Below are 11,368 nucleotides of genomic sequence, written 5' to 3'. Positions count from 1 at the left end.
CGCGCGTGCAGGGAAGGAGGCAGGCACACGCAGCACCCACGGGATACAGCACAGCCCTGGTGGCCCCCTCTCCATCTCCTGCTCCCGCAGGCCCGCGCCGGGGCGGCCCCTCGGCAGAGCGGGCGTCCGAGCCCAGCGAGCGGGGCGCGGCGGCGGGCGCGGGAGGTGGGGCTGGGGGGAGGGAGGGCGGAGGGCGGAGGGCGGGCAGGCGGGCGGGAGGAGGATCCGGGAAGCTCGGGAGTTATTTGACAGGAGCCAGGGAAGCCGCAGAGGACGCGGAGGACCGCCGGGTGCCGGGAGGGCAGCTGGTTGAGTCCGGGCCGCCCGGAGCGCTGGGGAAGAGGACCCCGAGCAGCCCCTCCGCCGGCTCCCCGGCCGCCGTGCCAGCGCGCAGGGCGCGGCCGCAGCTCCGAGCGCCGCCCTCGCCCTCGGGGGCCGAGAGCCCCGCCGGCCCCGCGCCCGGTCACCATGCTGCTCCCCCGGCTCTGCTGGCTGCCGCTGCTCGCGGGGCTGCTCCCGCCGGCGCCCGCGCAGAAGTTCTCGGCGCTCACGGTGAGTCCCGGCCCCGGGGACCTGGCGGTGGCGCCGTGCCGCCTCCTGCCCGGGTCCGGCGGGGTCCCCACGGTCCCCTCCGGCCAAAGCGCCCAGGCGCGGGGAGCAGGTGACCCTCGGGGAGGTGGCGCCTCCTTCCGCCCGCGCGGCCGGAGCAGGTGGGGCCTGGGCGGGTCGGCGGCGTGCGCGCGCGGGGCTGCTGGGGTCCCCCCGGCACGGGCGGACGGGCCGGGGGTGCTTTTGGGGGTCCCGTGCCGGCCCAGCCACGGGGGGTGCGCAGGGCCGCGCGCGGAAACGAGGTCTGGGGACGAGGGCGCCGCCCGGCGGACTGTCCGAGGGCGGCCCCGGCGGGGCCTCGGCGCCCACCCGGCCCGGTGTGTCCCGGGCTCGGCTCTCGGCGCGCGGCCGCGCGGACCGCGTGGCGCTTGCCTGGCGAGGGGGCCCTGCTCGTGGGCCCCGCAAGCTTTGCCTGACCCTGCCGGAGACCCTCCCTACGTGCACTTGGAGGAAGCAGATGACACGACAAGTGAAATTGTTTTCCTTCCTCTAAGCAGGCAGAAATTGGGGGCCCCCGGGGGCTCCGCGTCCTGCGCTCCCCGGCCCCGGGGCCCCCGCGCCGGGTGTACCGAGCGCCAGGGTCACCGCACCGACCGCGGCGGCTTTTGCTTTCTTAGCTGCGACTTTTCGGCGGGGCCCGGCCGCCCGGCGCGCAGTGCCAAGCGTGGAGCTCCGCGCAGAGGCCGAGCCAAGCCGCCGGCCGCCGACCGGTCCCGGGTGTCCCAGCCCCCGGCTCGGGCAGACCTCGTGGGCTTGCAGTGTTTGCAAACCCATAATTAATGCAATCTGCAGAAATGAAAACATTCCACTTAAATGTGTTTTTGAACAAGTGCTTGAGAAAACACAAAGGGAGAGAGAACACCTCTGGTGGGGAGATGCTTTTAAGTGGCCGGGGACTCGTCCTGAAGGCGTTTATTGTATCGAAAATACCGACGGGTGAGATGGGCCGTAGTCGGGTTCTGCTTTTCAGCAAAGCTCAAGCAGTCCCCGGAGCCTCTTTTTTTTTTTTTTTTTTTCCTTTCGAGCAGTACCAGGAGGGAGTTAGTGAGTTCACGGTTCATACCTAAAATTCTTCTGAGGTCCCTGCCTTGTGTCTCACAAATGACTTGTAGATTAGAAACTGTTAACTGGAGCTTGAAGGAGGTTTTCACACGCTCAGCTTTCCCTGTAGAGCCTTTATCTCCGCAGAGGGGCGGTGGAACAAGACTTGCTCTGTGTATCCCTGTGTCTATCCATCTAGACACACATAGGCGCTTAGACGCCCTCCCCCGCCATAGCGCATCCAAGGCCGCAGAGAAACTGAGACCAAGTCTCAAAATGAGACCCCACGTTTCTTCCAGAGCTGAAGCAGCAGGTTATGTATGGTGGCCACAGATTTTCTGAAAGTGCCCAGAGTACACGTCATCTGGCTGCTCCCCTCAGGGAACCTCCTGGGTTGGAAAAGCAGAATAGGGCGTTAGTTATGGGAATAACTGAAATCTCTACAAGTTTTCTTCTTTTTTCTCCCCTCCACTCTTCTTAGTTAAGCGTTTACTTTAAGCCCCTCGTCCTTTGCCTTCCCAAGGCTGCTCTCAGGAGTTCCCGGTGGCAGTGATGCCAGCTACAGGTGGGATTCTTGTGCGGAAATGGTACCCATGTGGCCCCCTTTGACTGTACTTCCCGAGGAAACTTTTTGCCTTAAAACTGCTTTTGCAAATAAAGCGCTGTGCTGCTTTTGCGCCCAGGAGAAAAGCTTAAAGCCACAACATATTTTGGCAAACTCTCCCCCCTCCCATCTAAGGCATCAAGAAGTTTTGCTGATGGGCCGTGAGGGAATGTCGGAGGTGCTGGGTTTTTCTCTGGTGCTCATCTCTTTTCAGATCGTTTCCCAGTATTTGGGGGTCTCTTGTTTCCAGAGCAATGGCTTTCTCTCTGCAAGATTTACATCTGATCTTTAATAAATCAGAGAGACAGCGCCCGTCCCTGGGAGCCTGGGAGTGATCACTAGGCGTCTTCTGGATGTGTGACCCTAGGCAAGTTACTCAGCTTTCTTAATTTTCAGTGTTCTTATCTGTAAAGTGGGGATAAAGCAATCCCCTCTCTTTAGCACGCTGCTGGGATTAAAGATAAGGCTTTTAGTATACGTACCCGGCATGTGTCTGTTCTGTAATTCACCTTGTTTCTGATGGCAGCCGTGGCGTTGGTCCCGATGCCATGGTTTTCACAGGTGGCTGTGTCATTTAGGTGTGGGGACACTGGCCTCACGGTGGTTCTGTCTGTCAGGGATGTGTGTGTAGAGCATTGGGCTTTTCCCTGGGTGAGTGTGAGCTTTACAGAGGTGGATGGTGTCGGCGTGGACGGGCAAGTGAGAAAACTCGCCTGTCTGCCCCCTTCTGTCCCACCTTTTCTTCTCACGTAGAGACAGGAAGATGCACCGCCTCTGGGGGTTAGGAGCTTGTTGCTGGCTTCCCTGGATGACGCCTTTGTCTTCCTCTCCCCATAGTGAACGGTCTTGGTTTGGGGGACAGTGTTGCCAGAATGTGTCGGTGGGTTTGATCACCTCTGCTACTTGCTGTTTAAGACTAAGAGAATCTGCTTTGCTTGATAATTATCTTTGTTTTTCCCACCTAAGTTATTCTTCAGAAATGGCACCTCTGTGTGTTTTCCTAGGACTTTCTGAGGGTTTGCATAATCGCCTGGTCATCCACGAGTCCCGTGTTGTTTCCAATCAGCAGATGGTGTTGTGAAGTGTATTGACCCTTCCCGAATCTTGGGTCCCCCTCTATTTCTTCCTTCTTCTTCTAAGGCCAGATCATGTCCATTTTTCATGAGAATGGTTGACTTTTTAAAAAATTTGTGCTCATGGCTGAGACTAGGGAATAACTTCCAGTATAAGTCGTCTGGTTACACATCATTATATTCCTCAGAGATGATCACAGTTCATACTCTGTCATCGGTGCAGTTATACGGATTTTGACAGACAGCCAGTAAACCCGGACCTGGGTGTTTCCTTCCGGGGTGTGAGGCGCAACATGCCCCGTGACCCCTTCCCCAGAGTGTCTGGGGGGAGCAAGTGGATTGACTTTAGAGCTGCCTGAGGGGAATTCTGCCCACACTTAGAACGCAGAGGCCAATGGCCTCCCTTCTCACGTGGCTTCTGGCCACCCGTGAGGATGCTTCCCCGGTTCGTGTCCACTACCTGAGCTTTCTTTGCTCCAAGGGCACCTTGTGTGTGTTTTCTCGTGGATCTCCCAGCAGCCTAACCAGCAAGGCTCTGCCGTATCCGTATTCCAGAGGCCCTGTTGGAGCCCCGGACACTGCCGTGATCCAGATGCTTAGAAATCCAACCCGAGGCTGTTTTTCGTCCCTAGGCAGGGCGGAGGGCTTCCCTGCACTGTTAGCCGGGTCTCCTCTGAGAATGGTCCAGCTCGACCCTGCCCCTTCCCTCCCAGCCTGGCTGGCCTCCAGCACACGGTGAGGGCAAAGGACTTGTCGGTCGGGGAGACGTGTACCGACAGAGTTGAAGTGGCTGTTTTCCACCCCTGTGCGTATTTGTTTGCTTTGAAAGAGAAGGAAGGAGTTGGGAAGGCAGGATTTGCTCACATAGCCGTGTGACAGTGTGTCATTACTGGCACAAGAGGGTCGAATGTTAATGATGCTGGGATGTTAGCGAACCCCTCCAGCTCCAGGGCGACTGTGGACCGTCCTGCTGATGCGGTTCTCACTCACTGCCCAGGCTCTCCGGGAATGATTATGGTTTCTTTCTTCTCCCACTGCAAATGCTCTGAGTACATTTGCTGCTCTGGGAAGGCTGCGTTTCATTCATCAGCAGAAGACGGACCACGGAGGTGGTTAAGGAAAAGGAAACTAAACATCATCAAAATTTTCCAACCTAGAAGCCCATTTACATGGCGACTAAAAACCCAAACATCTGGAGGAGTAACTTTAATTTTGACTTGAAATCAAGACCATAAATAAAACTATAAGCAACTTCAGGCTATAACAAGATTGTGCAGTAAATGGGCATTGATCTAACCAACACAGGTTGCAATGGTTCAGAACAGAGCAGATTTCTAAGTAATTCTATATCAAAATAAGCCTTCCTGAGAGTCTAGGAATTTAGAATGAGGCTGTTATTAAGATTGGCAGTGGAACACTGGCGTAGAGGGCAAGGGTAACGTTTCGTATTTTTGAATTTTAAAAGGTACACTATTCCACACATACAAGTCATAGAGTGATGAACTTCCAGGTAGATTTTGGAATTGGAGAAGAAAAATTAAGAAATAATTTTCTGAGTTCATTTATAGGAAACTAGAACTGTCACCTTTATGTTTCCCCAGTTGATGGTGTTGGTCATGGCACAAGGTGTCCCTATTAATATTTGTACATCTCTAGAGCTTAAATAACACTTAATATATTGAATATTTAACTGAAGCCCCAGAGAGGAAAGGTTTCAGAAAATGAAATCCTAGTTTCATATGGGCTAAGAAGAAATTATTCTAAAAGTGATAATCATAGGCATTCTTAGGTGGTTTTGTAGTCCCAGGCTGAAAATCAAAGAGCAAAGATGTGTAATAAGACACAAATAAATAGAACCCAGTAAAATGGTAACTCACATTTATATTGTCATGATTGAAAAACAAGAAATTATAACTGGAAACTTGTACTAGCTGTCCAGATTTAATCAGAATTTTCAACATGGAGGCCCTCTCAGAACGTCTAGTAGCACTATAATTATATTCAGATTTTTATTACGTATGGCATAATGTGGGATATTAACCAATTAAACTGGCAGTTAAGTGAAGGTGAAATGTCAGTACAGTAAGTGAACTTTTTCTTCCTTCAACACATATCTTCCCCCTTTTTACTTTCTTCTTTTCCCTGGTCATCTTTTTTCTTTATCTTTTATGCCTCTGCCCAAATTACAGTTAACCCCCTTTGCTTCTCCTATGACCATTAATGCTACTATTTCTATTTTAGCACTAGCTGAGATCCATAAGAGGTTCTCTAGTTTCTTCCCGTCATACTCTTTCCCCTAAAAGCATCCGTAGGCCCCTTTGCCGCGCTCTGTCCTGGGGCTGGCTCGTGGCAGTGGGTAGGCCACTGCGGTCACTTTACCCCCAGCATCATGTTACCGGCCCTGTCCATCAGCCAGCCCACGCCGATGGCAGACTTTTAAAATGTTTTTGTCGGGGGTAAGCCAACTCTTACCATTTGAGGTTGCTGGCAAAGAGTCTTCCAATAATAATGAAGTCGCAGAAAGCATGACGAGTTTAGATGCACACAGTCGTCTGTGGTGTGTTTGATCCCTGGTCCAGAACACTTTAGGATGCGTGGCAGAATCTATTAGGCCCATTTCATTTGGGATGTTCTCACATCTGTTGGGTTTTAGTCACTGCTGAAAGAACAAGTTCATCACTTTGTGAGCCCCAAAATGCTCTAATCTATAGGTTGACCTTGCCCAAGGTGGGTTGTTTTGTGTATTTATCTTTGACTCTGTTCAGTATAATCAAGGCTCCAGGAGCAAATGGGTCCAGCCTACCTACGAGATGACAGCACGGCAGACACGAGATTTCCTTCTTGGGATTAAGAAAATCTGTCTCATTTCCCGTGGCTTTGCCTGCCCTGGTCAGGTCTATCCCATACCAGCCCCTAGCGGACTGAAAAAGACAGACCCTTCCCTAGCCCAGGCCACGGTGGCTCGTGAGGTGGGGCCTCGGGGCCTGGGAAGAAGGTGGCACTGGCTCTTGTCTGATCCAGACGTGAGGGCTGACTGTTGGGCAGTGGACCCCTTACCCCTGCCAGGGAGCTACATTTCTCCGTTTCAATGAAAAGTGCATAAGAAATGTTTTTTTATTACTCTGAGGAATGATGAAAAGTACATTGCCCAGTGGGAAGACTGATGATTTTAATTTGTTAGGGCACCTTTTCAGTTGAGGACGGTGAGATTGGTGGTTACCATGGTTACCTCTGGCGTGGCTGACCAATCTCACGGCAACTCTGAGCGTGTCAGGTGTTGTCGCTCTGGTGCGTTACTCACGACTGAACCCTAGTGTTGAGGTTTTTACAGGTAATTGCTCTTTTCTCCCTTTCTTTGCTCATATCTAACCGCTTTTGGGGCCCATCTTCATCCTCAGGAGAACCTAGCGTAGACTTGCCTTTTCCTCCTTGTATCTGGGTAACCGTTTCTGGTTACTCACGTGGCTAACTCAGGCACAGGTTCATTTCTCTTCACGTGAACTCCATCCACATAACTGCACTTTCCTTGCGCTACGATAATTTTTCTTATAACGTTGAGAAAAACAGACAAATGCAAAGAAACATCACAGAGCCACTCTGGGTCACTTCCTCAGTTTCGGACGTCACTGTGGGGTCCTTCCCTACATTACACAACAGATGCACATAAAGAGACGTCATAAGATACAGTCATGCCATTGATAAACACTCTTAAGTATGGAGCAGAGGGTACAAAATAAAAATAAAATAATTCCGTTTATGCTTATCATTTTAAAAACAATTCAAGAGATCTGAATGAAGGGATCTAGCAGAATTTAGCGCACTGTCTGTTTTCAGTTGTCTATTAATTCATTCCGCAGAGGACTTGGGTCTGTGTCATCAAGAATTAAAAAAAAAAATTTAAAAACTTGACCTTTGGAAGACAAGTGACTGTCCTGCGGTTTTGTGGTGGCTGCAGGCTTAAGACGGCCGAGTGAGTGGCATTTGGGAATTTCATGGCCAGGTTTGGGGTCAGGGTTCTGGGCGCCCGGTGCCCTTCCTGTGACGCGACATCAGCTTTATACAGCAGGAGATACATGTGAAGGTTTCCCTCACTCCTTCTCAGAGATCAGCCACTTAAGTGTTCACTGCCCCTGTTTTAAGAGACTGTCACCTTCTTCACAGGGAAGTGGCCGAGTCAGGGGCAGCCAGACGGGGCCCACTCCCTGACACGTCCACCAGTGGCCAGGGCTCTGCTCTCAGGGCCAGGCCCGTCTGTGCTAGAGGGGCAGGAGCTGTCGGCCAGGCCACTGTGGCTCTTGCGTTGCACGTGCTTGTGTCAGAGGAGGAGGAGAGGAAGGTCCCTTTGTCCCGTGGCACCAAACTGACCGTGACATCAGGGCCCTCGCCAAGGAAAGTGTAGGCGAGGGAGACCTTTGTCTTTGGTAAACAGATACGTGGAAAGTTTTAAACATTAAAAAGAGAGATAATGCGAAATTCTGGTGCCCTGCACTAATGCCGTTGACTATGGAATAAAATCTGTCATCAGGAGGGTTCTCCTTGGACCTGGGTGCGCTGGAGGACCTTGCTTTTAATGCAGGCTGAGAATCATATAATCTTTAAAATTGTCGTCCAGTGATGAATCAGAAGTTCACAGCATCTGCTTTCCTTGAGCCACGTGTTTAGGTATTTAAGGGAGATCACTAGGTCTCTGAAGCCCAGATGCCCTCCGTGACTCTTCTGTATCTTCCCGTCCGGACCCTTTCCTCCCAGGCCCGGTTCTGTCTTCCCGTGTTGGAGGGACTCTGAAAGTGAGGTGCGTTACGAACATCAGTGACCCCACGTTCACCTGCTCCCACTTCCCACCCTCCCTTCTAAGGCATCCCCGCGGGTTCCCCCTCTGCTTTCTGAACCAAGCTCCGTTCTGAGCTCTGGTTGGTCCACACCCTTTGACGAGCCCTCAGGACCAGACACAAGATCTCAACAGGGGAGCATGGCCTTGCTTGATGACACTGGGGTGTGGTTGGCCCACTTGCCCAAATCACTTTCTGAATTTGAGGTTCTGTTAAGCCAGTTCCACCCCCACCCCCCCGCCCCCGGCACTGTGTATTTGAATTTTTTGAACCCTTAAGTGGTGTATACGTTATTCCTGTTAAAACTAGATTTGCATCCTGACCCCATTACCAGGTCGGAACTAGCCCCTCAGGCTCATATAAATCTGCTAAGCGCTTCTCCACCTTCCTGTAAATGGGTTGGCCTGGGGACATTGAGGGATGGGCTGGGACTCACTCCCAGGAGATGAGACCCAGGGCCTTTTCTCTCTCTGCTGCACTGATTCCCTGCACCAGGAAATATCCCCAGGGGATTTGGGTATGTGCCCCCGCCCCCCCCTCCCCCGAAAGAATCAGTGACTTAAAAATCATCAAACAGTAACTTGGACTCCCAAGTACGCCTCCTGTGACTCTTACTCTGTCCCGGTATTGGCACTTTGTGAAGGAAGGTGTTGGACCCGCTGCGAGTACTCAGGCAGCGCTGGTCTCCACCGCACAGGGCTGCCGTCTCCTGGGCACACGGACTTGCTCTCCCAGCACCGGCGTGGGAACATCCCGCACGCGGACCGAAACTTCAGTGTAACGCAGTAAACGGTCTTTACAGCCTGCACTTTCCTCTCGTAAAGTAGAGCCGGTTTCCGGTGCTGGTAACAGCCCTGCCAAGCCGCCCTGTTCCTTTGGTGGGTGCGTGTGTTTTAAATTTTTGCAAACCCCTCAGGGTAAGGAAAGTGAGTAAGAGCTCTGACCTGAACGTACACGTCGGCTAAGCTGCAGCTTTGCAGGATCCACACATGATGGGCTCGTGCTCATCAGGTCTTCATTCTTAAGAGGTTTATCTTTTGGAGGGAGTTGCCAAAGCGAGATCTTTCTTTTCACTCGGAGATATAATCCAGGTGGAGTCACGAATCCCTTTCTCTGTGCCCTTGGCATCTCTCCGCCGTTTACAGCGGGCTTGGGACGCAGGTGCGGCTCCGGGGGGAAGCGCCTCTTCCTGCCGTTCCCTCGCCGGCCACACGGGGGCGCCCGAGAGCAGCCTGCTCCGCCGGGGCGGGCGGGCAGGGGTCCGCGGGTGGGCTCGGGCTCCACCGCCCGCAAAGCTTCTGCCACTTGACGACTCGGGTCGCCGCTTAGCCTGGGTTCAGGCGCCACGTTCAACTTTCCAGTTTTAGAGGTTTGACTCATGATGCAGGGACACTAAATTAGAGAATTAACAACTAAGGGACGTTTTTATTTGAGGTTTCTAGCAACTTTCTTTGGAAGTCTGGGATATGCAGGTTAAATTCAGGGCGATTACTCAGATACCAGGTAAGAGTGCTGTGTACCCGGGGCAGGATCTTGGCTTTAATAAATGAAGCCAGGAGAGATGCCCCAGTGGGCTGTCTGCTGGGCCCGGCTGCCGGCAGATGCACTTCCCTTTCTGCTGCAAGATCTGGTCACTTAGTGAACGGATTTTATTTAAAGCAGTGGCTTCCCTTACTTGTAGGCTAAATTAATATTGTACTTCAGCGTTCTTCGGGGATGGACGTTCTCAAACATGTCCATTTTATGATGGATTTTAACCCGAAAGAACATTAACTGCTGAAAATCAACAGTCTGTGCTCAGGCTTTCAAAGCCTCTCTTCCAGCCGAGCCTTTTTCCAATAAAATCTGCAGACTCGCTTTGTTGGGGGAAGGCTCCGGGGAGGTGCGGCCCGGCCCTGCTTCCCTCAGACACCTTCTTACTGACCTTTGGCCAGAAATCATTTACATTTCTTTGCATCCAAAGATCTGAAGGCGGTTTAAAAAGTCCTAATTGGCCCCATTCAAATTCTCACCAAGGTTCCCTTCCCCTTGCCTCCTTTTGGCTGCCGTTTTCTTCCCTTGTTCTTTTTTTTACATGACAGAGGAAGGCCAGCCTCACTGCCTGCAGCGGTGGCTGCAGGTCGTCCCGCAGACTGATGTCTAAAGGTTGGGCAGAGGGGCCACGCCCATGTCCTGAGGTCCCTTGGCTGCTGTGACCTCTTCAGAACCTGGTGCTTATTTCCAGGCTCAGCCCGGCCTCGCCGTGGTCCCCGTGTCTATGAGGGGGACTCGGGGAGCCGGCAGGTGATGCTGGGTCCCAGAGGCTTCCTGGGGCTCCGGGGGGCCTGGACGCCCGGCGTTGCCCCTCTGCCCCCAGATGGCAGCACGGTGGCATGGACACACCCCGGATGCTCTGTCCTGTCCCTGAGTGTGGAATCCTCCGTGTGGGTGCACGCGCAGTGTCCCCCGAGTGCTAAGGTCAGGAAGTGGGCTGTGGGCTTAGGCCTGGGGAGGGGCCCCCTCAGGCCTTTCTTCCTGGGGGCTGTTGCCACGTCAGCCCTGGTGCTCTTCTTATTCAACCCCCTAATTTAACAAAAAAGGGTACAAGAATTTCATTGGCCAAGAATGGTAGAGAGTTCGTTAATCTCTCTGTCCCTCCTTCTCTGTGTGTCTCTCTCTCTGTCTCTGTCTCTCTCCAGCCCTCGGGCTTTCTGCAGTCTTGCCCCGTGTGCACGTGGTCACTCCCAGCCGGCCTCGCCCTTCGTCCGCGCCGTGACCCTGCCAGGCCGCCTCCTGCCCACACCAGGGAGCTCGGGTCTCCGGTCAGGGCAGGGAGGACAGAGAGGCCCGAGGACTGGGGCTCAGTGAAGTGAAAGGTCTGAGAAAATATGTAAATTAACCCAGAACTTGACTCAAAGCCAAATTCTAACTTTTTAAAAAAAATTACAAATGGTGTTTTTTTTCACTTTTTCTTCTTTAATACTACTTTCTGGGTTTTCTGGTTTCACTGAGCACTCAAAACAGCCCTCTGTACCTTTGCAGCAGTGAGATCCAAGCTCTTAGGACGCAGCATCCCTCACTGTGTCGGAATTCCCAAGGTAGAGCAGGGGACGGGGTTGGAGGTCTGCCGGCGGGGCGCCCAGCTGTGCCTGAGGTCGGGTGCAGGTAACTGCCACATCCTTCAGCCCAGCGCTCCATCAGTTTGCTTTTGGGATTCCATTAATGCACATCCT

General features: G+C 53.0%; 1 protein-coding gene across 5 annotated transcripts in view; it reads left to right on the top strand.

Annotated features, from left to right (window-relative positions):
- Window positions 1–207: 207 nt before the first annotated feature.
- SMOC2 (SPARC related modular calcium binding 2) overlaps window positions 208–11,368 on the top strand; it is a 156,348-nt gene continuing 145,187 nt past the window's right edge. For all 5 annotated transcript variants that reach the window (XM_082406325.1, XM_082406324.1, XM_082406323.1 and 2 more), the window contains exon 1: window positions 208–552. In XM_082406325.1, the coding sequence (XP_082262451.1) occupies window positions 469–552 (84 nt within the window). In that variant the 5' untranslated portion in view covers window positions 208–468. The remainder of the gene's footprint in view (window positions 553–11,368) is intronic.

The sequence above is a fragment of the Balaenoptera borealis genome, assembly GCF_965194805.1.
Source record: "Balaenoptera borealis genome assembly, chromosome: 9".
Classification (NCBI taxonomy): domain Eukaryota; kingdom Metazoa; phylum Chordata; class Mammalia; order Artiodactyla; family Balaenopteridae; genus Balaenoptera; species Balaenoptera borealis.
Note: the sequence above shows the minus strand (reverse complement) of the source record. Positions and strands in the feature narration are given on the sequence as shown.